Here is a 14,785-nt window from a genome sequence, read left to right on the forward strand (position 1 = left end):
ATAAAGATGAATGAAGGAAACAAGCAATGATTTTTTTTAAAATGCAAATACTTGTTTGTACCATTGCAGGCCTGGTTTTTTTTTTCCATTTTGTAACCTGAAAGACAGATTGGTTGAGTCTCAGAGCACGGGCAGTTTGGCTACATGACATAATGATCCTTTGCCTGAGAATCCAGCCACTCCTATACATTGCCAGTGAAACAGCGCGTGTCTCCTTTCTGCAATACCTCTGACAGACAAGTACAATATTATGATTAACCAGCATTCTTTTATGCTGCTTTCTTTTTCTTGCTCTGCATGAGAGTAAAGAGGAAAACGTCTGGGGCTGGCGCAGTGGCAGAACTGTTCAAACGCCAGCTTTTTTGGCAGATGAGCATCCCTAGAAGTAAGAAAGCTTCAGTTTCAGTCTGAAAGCACAGGATGTGGCCACCCTTTATGGTATGAAACTTGGGAAGTCTGCGAACCATTCATTCATACTCCTTTTCCATTCCACTTGATAGCAGTTCTTCCTCCTACAGGACATGGAGCAGGAAAGGACTTTTAAGATAGACCCACTCTCATTTTTCACAGCCTGCTTTTAAGTGTTTTATCAGTTGAGGTTTCATTCCCAATACTTCCAATCACATGGTGGACAAGCCATACAAAATATTACATCAGTACCATTAAATCTGAAAATGTCCTAATAGGCAGGTACACCCAAATTGGCCCTTATGTCCTCATGCACTGTGTGAAATGGATTCAATTAATTAGCTGGTTGTTTTATGACAATTCCAGCTGAGAGAATGTCTGTAGGCCTTGCAGTTGAAAAAAAATGTCTTGTTAAACCATTTCTTTTCATATATTTCTACTTCTTTTCCTAACTCCCGTGAAACAGACTATTTCAGACTTTTCGTGTACTCAGCACTTACTTGACAGGAGAACATGCAGACAAACCAGGCTATTCTGGCTCAGCAATCCAATTAGTTCATTATGAGTCCGTTTGTTTCCATTACTGATCACAGGATGGAACGAGGATGTTTGATTTTCTTATAAACATCATCATAATACCAGACAGGGAGCCCAAACCCTTTGCTTTGAGGTAGATGCCGTGACATTCTTTTCTGCTCAGTAAATGGAAAGCAGTGATGCAGCAGATGCTGGGTTGGATTCCTCCATCTACCTCAGTGTAGGTGAGAGTGGTAGCATTTCCACTGAAAATTAACAATCTATCTCCTTTCTACTTTGGTTAAACAATGTATAAAATAGTGGTGGAATACACAATAAATAGAGGTATTTACTATAGAAGAAAGGTAAACCATTTTTTGAAGCAGCCATCCCGTAGAGCAAATGACAAAAACCAGTAAAGAAGCACAGGCTTTGTACAGTTAAAGTCCATAAAAACCAACAGAAAGACCCTTCTTAGCTTCAGCAGACTTTGGATCTGATCAAATTTAGAGGCAAGGCCTCCTTCATCTCAGTGCTTTAGCCTTTACCAGATTCACTTCAAATAACGGCAAAAACTGTTTGCTTGACTCATTGTGTTTGTGATCAGATTCTTGCAGATCAAAGCTCCTCAGCTTTGCTTCCCAAGCCATCATCGAGCGGCTGCTGCAGGATCATGAGTCATCTCTGTGTGGACTATTGCCCTTTCTGAGACAGAACCAGACAAGTTCAAGATGTTCTTTAATTTCTAACCATTTAGTCACATCTCTGCAAATGGGATCTGTGAGTCTGCTACTAATGCAATAGCTGGACCTTTGCTTTTGCCAAAGTGGAAAAGCCTGTGGTTTTTGAGGATACTATTAGGAGATTTTTTCCTTTTGCCATGTAAATGTGGTTAAGTCACGATCACTGCGCATGCACAAATGCAAAGCCAAAAGCAACTACAAAACAGATCAGCTTCTCAGGTCATAGCACTCGATAACCAATTCCCATTCACCTCACTGGAATCGGGATTATTTCACATATGACATCTGTCATCTTTCAGGACTACAATGTCTATATTTGTTTTCCCTTGTACACATTTGTGCTCTTTTATGTACCGCACTTATAGGTCCATTGAGTCTAAATGGTGATTTTCCTTTCAGCTTTCCCTATCGGTCTGCTTACAGACAGCTGCTGGTCTGCTTAGGAAATGGGAAATAATTTAATGCCAGCATATGATGAAGACTGTGTTACTTTTTTTTTTTTCTTCACTTTTTACGCTGTCCCGGGGAAACGCGACTCACAGCAACATCTTTAAATATGTGAATACTCAGTAAAACAGCACAAATGAAAAATTATTCAAGCTTTCAAATATTAAACTGTAATGTTTTGTACAATGAATTAGAGAATGACAGAACTTCCAACAAACCATTGCAATAACTGCCACAGAAGTGAAATGCTATTTAGGGCTTTGGGAAGAAGGATAAGGTTTTGCATTGCCATAGCCAGATACTGTTGAGTTCTAATGTTCTTTTAAATCTTAGACTAATGTATAAGTTTAGGAATCAATAAGAAAAGCTGGCTAAGGCAAGTATGTGACTGTTTTACCGCAAATCTAGAAGTAGGCAAGTCAGCTTTTTTATAACCTTATTATTCCTATATGTTACTTGCCAGTGCTTTAGCACAAATCAGCTTTCCAAAGGATTTTGGAGCTAACGGTTAATCTTTATGAGCAATGCAAAATGCATTATGTCATAACATGCTGACACACAGATCTACATCTGAGCACAGAGGGGGTGTCTTGAACAGACTAAGTCTTCCCAGATGTAAGTTTCCTTTGGAAACCTATTTAATACTTTGATTCTGCCAAAGGCCGCAATGATTTTCATTGCAGCTCTCCTAGCTTATTTCTTAATTCATTTAACAATGTCCAGAAAGTTAGAAGCAAATATGAATGCCATTATATCCAGATGTCTTCAATTTTTTGTCTGTCTTTCTGTTACATGATGCCATCTACTGCAGAATCACTGAATGACAGCCTTGTAAAAATGCAGAGAAATCTGCTTTATTTCCTTATTACTATAAAATTATGTTAGTTGTTTTGTGACGCATTTTAAATTTCCATTATTTTCATCGATATTGATGACTAAAATATGGAAAGGTGAGTATTCTCAGTGTGAAAAAATTGGTGACTAAGAAAAGCTTCTGCTTCAGAAATGAACAGTCGTCTTGAAAACAGAGTATTTTCTAACCAGCAGTGCAAAAATGTGGGAAAGATGGCCTTTTTCTTCTCCCCATTTGAGCTGTCCTCTTCACTGTAAGGATCATATCTCTGGAAATAAAAAAACCAACAAAACAAATCAATGAAAATGAAGTAAGGATGAAGAAAAAAATAACATATGAAAATGCAAATTCTTGGATATGATTTTCCTAGTGAATAAGAACCTTGGTGTCTTAAATATATAGTTAAGAAACAAAACTGTGGTTTTGAAAAAGAGGGATACCGAGAGCTGAAAATCTGAATATCAAAAATAATCAAACACATCTTATGGGTACAGAACTGTGCATACACTATGCATATTTTTATATGTGTATGCAATTCATATAACTGTACCTTACATGTGCACACAGTAATGGTATTAATTCTTTTTGATCTGTATCATGGTATTTTTATTTAACAACTATGTATAAGCTAAGTTTTGCCCTAAACTAAAGAAAACTCATCTCTTCCCCTCCTCATCATGTTTGTAAATGAGAAGGATGTGTAAACCTGCGGAGCTGGGCAGAGCTTAAACAGAGTGACAGTTGAGTACACTGCTCTAGGGTGAAGTGGATCTATGCCCACCTGTACTCTCCACGGTGTATCCAACCAGCTCCTTTTAGAGGGATAACAAGCTCTGACCTCCCCAGTAGCTTTGATGGTATTCTGCCTCCCACAGCATACTGCTTTCGAGGTCTTCTTGTATACAGCAAACCACTAGTACTCTGAGCTACTCAGCTTTTGCCACTATAATTCAGGTTTTTTCATGAGTCATTAGAGAGACTATAAAAAATATTTCATTCATTACACTGCACTTGTCATTTTTAAAATTTATTTCAGCCTTCTTGCTTGTCAGGAGACATTCGTCATTACTATTTTCAAGGCTGGGCAGTTTGTTTTTTTCCTAAGCGCCCACAGTGAAATCCTGGTTTGTTAAAGGAGGAAAATGTTTCTTGCAGATACAGTCAGCAATAAGTTAAGCAGAGAATTAGCTTATTTGCCTGGGATCCACTGACATGATTCTGCAGTGTGAGAGCTGGGAAACCAAGCCAGTGTTTTGGAAACTAAATCTAGCTTGCCAGACTAAGGAAGGATGTCTACATCTTCTTCAGAGGTAGTGGCTGTTAGGCAGTGTCCTTTGAAGCAGCATCTGATGCTGTGACCCTGTGTCATGGTGGGTGTGAAGAAGATGCTGTCCTGGAAAGCAGCAGTTCTTCTCCACCTTGCTTGTGCAGGATCTGAAGTTTCTGGTGAGGTCTAAAAGGTGGAGAAGCGAAGGGAAAAGCAAAAAGGAAATTTCTAAGTGATAGAAAATGTCTGAGGGGGGTTAATTTTCACATTCCACTGGAATGTTTTAGATTTTAAGATGTTTTGTGTTATCAAAGGCAGGTAGAATACTGCCTCCCAGCCCAACATCAGGCACAGAAAAAAATGTTGGCTTGAAAATGTCTGAAAGGATTTTTGAAGCTTTTTGCGGCTTGTTGTTCTAATCAAGCTGGTGGTCAAAACCAACTCTTAATCATAATTAGTGTCAGCCCAAGTCAACATTTTCCTGTTTGCTTCTTTTGTAAATGAAGTGCAGAAATAACATAAGTTGTTGTATGCAGAAAGCCTGTAGTGGGGTTGAAATGGGAAAAGAGACCTCCTGTTCCATGCAGAGGACTCAGGGAAGGTGAAAAGGGAGGATATGTCTTATGGGAAAAATGAAAACGAATAGAGGGAAAAAAAGGGACTGAAGCAGAAGCATGAGAAGAGAGGAAACACATCCAAGAGTGTACCATACCAAAAAGCCGGGTGTGGTATGGAAACGGATACCCACAAATACAGAGAGAAATTAAAACAAAGACTGTAACAAGAAAAAAGGGACCTGTGTACTAACACAGTAGTGGTAAAGAGAAAAAACAAAGATGAAAGATGCTGCATGTGAGGGAAAAAAAAAAGGACTGCATAACCCATAGGAATGGACTGTACTACATGTTTACACTCAGTCTCGTACATAATGATGACCATTACAACAATTTGATGGCATTCAGATTTTTCTGTCTGGACCCAGTGGTAATTTTAATGTCAGAGCTTTGAATTACATCTTTTGGAGATTTTTTTTCTTTTTGAAGGGTGATATGTAGCAAGTAACTTCTGATATTAAAGTGTTAAGGATGATGTAGGTACACAAATAGCTCTTTGTCCAGAATTTTGTGTTTGTAAACTGCATGAATTTGAATTATTTATGGAAAAAATCTTATTCATTACTCAAGACATTCACTGATACTTACATTTGTAATCTGAGACTTCTAACAACTACAAAACTTCAAGGAGCTTGTCTAACTTTGTAGTGTTATTTTCATATTAGTTTCTTAAATGACCAGGCTTTCTGGATCTTGTTTCTCTAAGAAAATACAAACCCAAAATTTAATGTTTGAGGCTGGTTTTCACTAGTCTCTTCAAATTCATTACAACAAATTTGATCAGTAGAATAGCTGCTGGAAGGAATTCACAAAGCCATAACTATTACAGATGAACAATGCTTTTTCTGAAAATACCAACATTCGTAACATTTGAGCAGGCCAGATGACACATTAATTGCAAACCATTTGGGCAATTAATGTGAACATTCTTTTAGATCTATCACATATGGTGGCTTTCAAAAAACACTTTGTGCTAGCTATTAATGCAGGATGCTAGTGACAAGGGTTTGTGCTGGACAGACAGCTTAGTCTGCATCCATGTGTAAGTGCTCACGTTGGCACATGGGGGTCAATGATACACTTGTTTGAGAGATTTGGCACATTTGCTTTTTAGCTGCAGCAGAGAATTCAATTGCTAATTACACAGTAATTCAGTCTGACACTAAAATTACTCGAGATGGAAGATTATCACAGATTTAATTGGGCTTTGTATCAGCTCCAGGAGATTTCCATTGATGTCTATTTATAGATTCAGAGCAGACTCTGCAATTAATGTAACACATCCTCCCAGTGTCTGAAGTATTTAGCCTTTTACTTCACATGTATAAACTATATTACAGTAGAAAACAAAACAGACTACTCAACAGCTTTCACATTATTCATCTTTGATTTGGAAAACACATTTGAAATAATATTGAACACTATTTTGTCTTTCTTTCCAGTTGCAGGATGTACCCATCTTGGGCAGGTTTATGCTGACAGGGATGTTTGGAAACCAGAGCCATGCCAAATCTGCGTGTGTGACTCGGGATCTGTTCTGTGCGATGACATCATCTGTGATGATCAGGAGCTGGACTGTCCCAACCCAGAGATTCCCTTTGGAGAGTGCTGTCCAGTTTGTCCACAAACAACACCACAACCTACAACAGTAAGTTTGTCCTCAATGTTGTTACTTTGTTGTTGCCACCTTCTTGATCCCTGTCAACCGCAATTTGTTTTCTTTTAGATGCTTTTAAACACTTTTCTTTAAATGCTAATTTAGTCACTTTCTGACTCTAGGCAAAAACTTAGGATGGGCAAATTTTGCCAAATCAAATAAAAACCCAGCTTGAACTGTCACGGTTTGGGTTTTGGGTTTGGGTTTTGTTTTTTTTTTTTTTTATTAAATTCAAAAATACTTCTGTATTCTGTCAGAGAATTGGTACTGGATCTGCTAAAATACTTGTTAGTCCTTTCAGTTATGCAGCTGAAAGCATGAAGTCCTTCACCCAGTTTTACATAGACAACGGGCACAGATAAATAGTAGAAAGGGACAGAGGGCTACAATTAGTCATTACATTTTTCATTTTACAGAGAAGCACAGGAATAGCGCAAACAGCTCATTTGTTGACTGCACTCTCAATCTATATCCATAAAACTAATACCAACACAGAGTTAAAGAAAGTTAGACAGTTTTCACAGCATACCACGAGTCTACATTTCTTATCAATTCAATTCTACATCATCACAGAGTAAATTTCCTTTTGCAGAGTTATTGCTGGTTAATGCCCTGTAAAGGAAAGGTGAATCAAGCCCTACTTCCCTAATTTATCACCATCTTGTTTTAGGCACCAACATTATCTAAACCACTTACAGCAACTTAACCTCAGGAAAATCAAGAATGTTAGTGCATGCCAAGTCCCCTGACTAAACCAATTCAGTGAGGGAGCCAGCTATACTGAGCTCTAAGGTTATCCGAACATTTCATCCTTGTTTAAGATCCATGAGATTCTGTTAAAGTACATAAAGCACATTGAAGATTCTTATCCAGAAGATAAAAGAAGTGAGTGAAAGAGACGCGTATATGGAAGAGGAAGGGAGGAGAGGTATTTCTGCAGCTCTATAGTATATCTGCTGAAACATGAAACGTCATATACAAACATGTCACCTAGTGTTAGTTGCACCATGCTTGTGCAACTCTGCTGCTTCCAGGACTACCTGAGCTACTTCACTGAACAGTTTTAGAGGTGTAAATTAGTGGTACATACGAGCATGCTGGAGATTTAAGCACAGCTCCCTCTCTTGTTGAGTCCAGGGACTATTCTGTCAGTTCTGAGGTTCCTGATAATAAAGGACACGTGGACTACTTCCTCCAGCCTCAGTCTTCGATATATAAGAGTTTGGTCAGCCCACTGGAAGCTGTCCTTGGATGGTGTATAGGGAAATGCCACCTTGGAAGATACAAGATAGTTTCAGCTGTATATTCTTTGCTACCACTAGCACCTGAAGACAAAAACTCTTCTGAGAATCCAGATAGTAACATGTAACTGAATGATTAATTGAAAAAATAAATAAATTGGAGGTGTAGACCTGAGAAATTAAAATTAGCTACATTATTGCACTTAAGATGCTAGACTGAGAAGGATACAAGAAAACTGTCCCTTACAGCTTTCCACAGTGGACTTCTGTCACCCTTGTATTCAATGGCAAAGCTCTACTGACTTCATTAGTGCCATGATTTTGCCTATAGGAGAGGTGTATCTTTATGGATGAACTGTGAAAATACAGATGAAAGACTGACCAAAACCCCCACAACTTTTAAATAGACTGAATAAGAATAAATTGAATTCATTTGATAAAACTGTATTCCAATGTTTAAATGTGTTTTACTCTTCTTTTTTTATATATATATATACACATATATTGAGTTTTTCGGGTTAGTTTGTTTTTTTATTTCGTAATTTAATTACTTTTCCTTTTTTTCTAGACTCCTGGAGTAGTCAGCCGAGGACCCAAAGGAGACCCTGTAAGTGCAGCTTTCTTTTTTTTCCCAAGGAAGCTAACAAAATCAAAAGCCAGTGTTTCCCTGTGTGAATTTTGTCTACTATGTCTTTCCTGAATGTTTTGTTGTGGTCTTAGTCATGTCTAATAGAGCAAGTTTCACACCATAATCACACAGACTTCCGTATGAATGGAAGGATTTGTCTGAGATGCTCTCACAGTTGGAGGCAAGTGCTGACATCTGTATCTGCTCTGTTTGTGTCTTTGCAGGGTTCTCCTGGGGTTCCAGGCAGAAACGGTGCCCCTGGGCCTCCAGGACAGCCAGGGACTCCTGGAGCTCCTGGCCCCCCTGGGATCTGCCAGTCGTGTCCTAGTATAAGCGGCGGTGTAAGTCATCATTATGTGCAGTTTCTACCTTGTTGCTCATAAGCATACAAAGCAATACTGCAGGCACCCATCCCTTGTGCCTTCACACATACATTGCTTTCAATGGCATGTGTCTCTTATTTGTGCCTTTGAAAAACGCAGCTGAGTGGTAGGTGGGTTTTTGTTGGTTTGGGGGGGATTTTGTCCACCAATTTTGGCTGGAGTGCAATTAAATCTCTGCCTTATCTTATTTTTTAAAACTCTTGGTGCCAGATCTGATGAAGGACTTATTTAAATCAGAAATAATCTGATCAGAAAAAAAAGTGTGCAGGAGGAATTATGTCCTCTCAAGCTTAATGGTTAGGGTACTCTTTTACTGTATTTTATCCAATGCATGTTTAATAAAGAAATATTCCCAGGAGACTAGACCAAATCACAGGTCCTCTGCTTGCAGTGGAGTGCCATGTAAGTGCAATTTTTCATACTCCCTCTTTATTTCTGGCCCACCGAATCTTGAATTCTCTTCTGAAGACTTGAGCAGACTCAGCAAGAGATCTAATTTGAACTAAAGTTTCTGTGCAGTTGGATTCGTTAAGGGAGCTGAGCCACAGCTGGCGCTTTGTTAAGAGATGACATCATCTTCCACGCAATCCAGCAAGCCTGGCTTTACAAGCTGCGATTGCTTTACCACAAAACTGTTAAAAATCATATGTTAAAATAATTGCTAACTTTGAACATAGGCCACTGTTTGTAGCTCCATGTACGCTTCCCACTCCCAGGTAAGCCAAAAACTAAGGAAAGATGTCTTGGTTCTATTCAGTTCTGAAAGGGACTGCATCTGAAGGACTGAGCTTCTGGGAGAGGTACGCATGGGTCGGTTAATCAGTCTCAAGGCACACCACAGTAACACACCAAGAGAGCTACTGGGTTTGGGTTGGCAGATGCAGACACAGGAGAGGATGACAGGCTGAATTAGTCACTCACTCCAATGCTGTATCAAAGATGTGCTGTTGAGAGGGTCAACTCGCTGTCCTGATGAGAGGGTTGATATCACAGTAGCACAGGAGTCATCTCATACCTGGTCAGCGAAGGAGCTGGGTCCACAGTGGTTTGGATTACCAGGCAGAACGGTGCAAGTATGCAACCTTTTCTGCTCAACCACTTATGTGCCATTAATGCATAAACTGCATTTATGCCGTATTATTCAACTAAGTTTGCTAACATCTGCGTAATAACATCAACATACGCCAATTAAAAGGCTGACATGGAAATTCTGACTGTAGAATTTGTAGGGGTTTTTAAAGAGTATTTTATGTAAATGGGTGTGTCAAAGATGCTATCTGCTCTCAGAAAGGCCCACAGGAAATGTTTTCACTCCATGCCTTGGACTGAGCTTCCGTTTGTTTCAAGATAAATTGTCAAAAGCATTGGGGCTCGGCTGCTTGGGCTCAAAAGTGTGATTGTATTTGAATTACTTGGAGTGATATAGTGAACAGGAAAGGAGAAAGATGGAAAATGGAATTAGGAACAAAGTGTGAAACTCAGTTTTCTGAGATGTGTTAAGTTCCCATGCATGATGTAAAATAAATTCAGGGAAGGACAGACTTACACACAGTTAAGAGATTTTTTGCTACCAAATACTCTGAAATGAGACATTCATTAATCACAGGTAACAGAAATTAGGAAAATGATAATAAACTGTTGCATTCTTTAGTGTAACAGAAAACACTTCATCAACTTCCTTGAGTAACAATGAAGTCCAACAGAAAAGAGACTGATAAAGAAAATGGGGGCAAAGCTTAAAAGGATTCAAACAAGAATAAGAGGAGAGAAAATTATAATTTTTTGGTTCAGATGAGGCCCAGCTGTTAAGATGAAAACTGGATGCGCACAGTGTAGGGAGCTAATGTTACCATGACCACAAAAGAAAGATATTCTCTTATGGATGATTTAAATATATGGCAGCTATATGTCAAACAAGTACTAGTCAATAGATACAAATGAGTTATTTCCATACATTTACCATACCAATGTAAGAAGACTTATTTGATATGTAGCAATCACCTTTTTTCTTTTTTCTTTCTTTTTTTTTTCTTTTTTTTTCTTTCCTTTCTGTTTTTCTCTATTTCTTTTACAGAGTTTTTCTCCACAGTATGATTCCTATGATGTGAAGGCCGGTTCAGCTGGTATCGGTTACCCACAGCCCATTGTAAGATGATATAGCCTTTTTTCTGTCCTTTTTCTTTTAAGGACAAATTTTCTGCTTGTAGATTATACCTTGGATGTGTATGTATCCTGATTTTAATTTAACAAGATAAGTTTTAATTTAATTGTTGCCTGCAAGTGGATTGCAATGTAAGGCAGCAGTTTTCTTGGCAGTATCATTCTAGAAAGTAACTATAGATTATCTGGGGGTTTTGCCTTTTCTGTCTCTTTCTTCTTTTTCTTACCTTCTTTTTCCTAATCTGTCTCTGATTCACTTGCTTACACCACTTAAACATTTATCCCTTTCTCCCTCACTTATCTGCTTTGATATTCTAATTGCTTCCCTCCTTCCCACCACTTTTTTACCTCTTCCACTGCCCCTAATCTTCCTTTATCCATTCAGCAGCATCCTGTCTTTACTCTGTATGATACTCCATACTTGTTTACTTTTCCAAAACTCAAATTTGCCTGATTACAAGTGAGTGAACCCCTCTTGTAATCTTTTGTTCACCCCAGAAACAGTCAAAAGCTTTTCACTTTTTCTTTTTACAGTTATCCTTTTTTTTTTTTACCCACAGCTGTTCAGACTGTGTACTAAGGATGCTGCATCTGCCTGCTAGGCCTTGCTGGCCCAAGCTTTTCACCATTTTTTTAGTGAGATAAAACATGGATTGCCTTAAAGAGTTGTGCATGAGCTGTGCTTCCCCTATAAAATAAATTTAAATGTTGTACCTCATCATTTTCCTTTTAGGCACTGGGATTTAGAGATATTCACCACCGATGATATGGAGCGTTCTTGATTCAGGCAATCTGCTATATAGAGGACGTGGTGAATTGCTATTATTTGAAATTGGCTGCTGCTTCATTAAGCGTAATCATTATTTTCAGTCCAATGCTGCATAACAAGGTTTGGGAATCACGTGTTGTAACATATCAAGGCAGTTCCAAGCAAACGTGTCATTTCTCAGGGTTCCATCAGATCATCTCAGGAGATAAATTTTACTAATCATGCCAGCTGTTTTTCCTGAAAATAGTGCATTATTTTCTCACCTTTGTTTTAATCTGTTTATTTCTACCTCGTTCATTTGCTAATATGATCATCCATGCATTGGTCATCTTCAACCATCCATTTTTGTATTTGTCAATTCATTTATTCATATTCAGCTCCTCACAGTCTTTGCCCACAGCTTATCATATCATCTACATTTTGCCACTTGGTGTCTCAAAATGGGATGTGTTCAACCAGGCAGATAACCAACATACCTTTCAGTTAACAATTAAGGTTACTCCTCTCTATTTTGGCATTTTACCTTGAGTTGCTTAGTGATTTCTTGTGCTCTGACTCCTGGATTTGGGTTAAAAAAACCCACAACTTAATTTGGCACCCTAGAATGTCTTCAGCCAGGATAGTCTGTATAGTTTCAAGTCGTACGGTCTTTCACATTGCATCATGGGGTACATGGCTGCAAAGTAAGTAACAGAGGAGTTACAGGCAGATGTGACTAAACTCACTAGAACTAAAGAATTTTTGTCATTAACATTACATAGATTAATTAATTTATACATCTATAAATCTAATTTATCAGTTTTCAATGTAAACACTCAGTTTGAATAAACATACAAACTGAAATAATTTGCAAGAGTAACAAAATGAAAAATGCTAGCTATAGCACCAGCATTAGTCCATGGGTGGTTACCATGCCTGGTACTTCCTCATCCCACATCTCTCCAATACTGTCTTTCCGGTGGCTTTCCACTCCTAGTAGACTGATTTTGTACTTTACATCACAGACGTTCTTTACTTGCTTGTATAACCTCCACATACTGTCTTTTTGTTTCTTTCCACCACTGCACGCACTCTAAAACATGCTCATTTGTTCACAGTCTGGAGATGCTGGCCGCAAGCAAAGGTCATACCTCACTATCTGTTTATCTCCTCAGCGTGCACCTTGAAAAAAATAATGTCTTGTTTGTTTATAGCTCTATGTCTAATCAATTGATTGCAATTGACGAGTTGATGGCTCCAATTCATGTTATTTTATACCAAATGAGTTCTAACAATTAACAGCAAGGGATTGCTCGTTGACTTCACACGTTGAAGGCAACCCGATTTACGCAGACACTAACTGCTCTGCCGCTTGGTGTACTTCTTGTCCTAGAAAATAGCAATTATTACAATGATTCTCTTTTTTAGACAAAAGGCAACCTGTGAACTAATATTAAAATAGTATATTTGCAGTATAGTAGCATACTATACTATGTACACTAGTATAGTATAGCACTACTATTAATCTTGTATTATGAAAATTAGGTTTATGTAACATCTGTTATACATAACCTATTCTGATACAGTATGACAGTCTCCAATGAAACACATTGTGTTTCATTGAATCCCCTGTGCAATATTAAGCTATGGAATATAGTGGCAGTACTGCAGTACATGGTGTTTTTCATGTAATTCATGTACTTCAATTGTTTTGGCAGTATCAAACCCATTAAGAGTTTAATTTAACAAAAACTTTTTTTAAAGAACCATATATAGCTGTAGTAAACCACTGTGCTACTTTTCCAATGTTTTCTGGTTTGCAGTATCAAATGTTTTTGTGGTTGTTGCTAGAGGAAGTAGAAATATTAACATCCTTCCCAAATTTATAATTTCTTTAGTAATATTTTATTCCCTTTCTACCAGTTAAAATAAGGAACACTACTACTGCTTTGAGTTAAACAATATGTACATTGTCATTTCATCCTCTGAGTCCTTTGGTTAGTCTAGACATCATTTTTTTCTTATGGCTTAGTACTGTTGAAGTTCAGAAAAGGTTTCACCAGTGAAAACACTTGCATTACTGACAATAACAAAAATATGGCCTTAATTCAGTATACTTGTAAGTCCTAAGAAGTCTAGGGTCATAAACAGGGTTTATCATACAAAGTTCTTCCAATGGATTGTATATGTATATGTAATATAGCTCCTGAATGCAGGTGAGAAATTTTAAAATTAGTTTTAGAAAGCAAAATCCGGCATCAATAGACTAGCAAGCAAGTTTATTAGTACACTTTGGCTCCACCACTGAAGATGTAGGGTTAGGCTAATGAACCTCAGTTATGTGGCAGATCAGCTGAAGATCATTTACAAATCTTTTTTACAAATTAAGAGTTCCAGTTATCTGTTCTTCCAGTTTGGGTAGCTGAGAAGCTGAGCTGCAAACATCCTTCTGGGGGTCTAGAGAAGGGGAATAGTGACTCAAAACTAAAAATTACCGCTTTGAAAATATCTTGTGGAGTATATTAGCTAAGGCTGCAAAGAGAAACCCAGTGATCCCTTTTCTGAAGGGACTGTAGGTACTAGACAACGTATTTAATAATGTGTATGTAGGTACTAGACAATGTATTTAGCAATATGTATATATACTGCTGCTTCTTTTTCACTGCACCAAGTGCATGCCACCGTGGATTTTTCTCTATACTAATATGTAAAAATTCATTTCACAGTTATTGCTGACTATAGCAACTACATTGAGCTTTATAGTGATATTGCATTAATATAATTACTATTTTTTAATCTACACTATAGAGTGGCTTTCCAGGACCCCCTGGCCCCAGTGGCCCCCCTGGCCCACCTGGTCATGCAGGTCCCCCTGTAAGTAAAATTTATATTTTCATAATCATCTCATATTCTTTTATATGAGCTTCTCCTTTTCTCTGTCATAAGTATTAGGTACATTTTCAACCGACAAATCTAGATACTATGCTGAACAATTTTATGGATAAATGTAATCGTCTGTTAATTGAATTGTATCATCTGTGCACCACCAAGACTCAATGGCTGAGTGCTATATACTGTGCACGCTTAAGTCCATGTGTTCCCCTGAGCTTTCTGCAATTC

General features: G+C 38.0%; 1 protein-coding gene across 1 annotated transcript in view; it reads left to right on the plus strand.

Moving 5' to 3' along the window:
* COL3A1 (collagen, type III, alpha 1) overlaps positions 1–14,785 on the plus strand; it is a 52,670-nt gene that overhangs the window by 11,503 nt on the left and 26,382 nt on the right. Inside the window, exons 3-7 of the mRNA XM_009890217.1 lie at positions 6,297–6,496; positions 8,315–8,353; positions 8,599–8,715; positions 10,832–10,903; positions 14,474–14,539. Coding sequence (XP_009888519.1) covers positions 6,297–6,496; positions 8,315–8,353; positions 8,599–8,715; positions 10,832–10,903; positions 14,474–14,539 — 494 coding nt within the window. The remainder of the gene's footprint in view (positions 1–6,296; positions 6,497–8,314; positions 8,354–8,598; positions 8,716–10,831; positions 10,904–14,473; positions 14,540–14,785) is intronic.

Source organism: Charadrius vociferus, unplaced genomic scaffold (genome assembly GCF_000708025.1).
Source record: "Charadrius vociferus isolate BGI_N301 unplaced genomic scaffold, ASM70802v2 scaffold147, whole genome shotgun sequence".
Lineage (NCBI taxonomy): Eukaryota > Metazoa > Chordata > Aves > Charadriiformes > Charadriidae > Charadrius > Charadrius vociferus.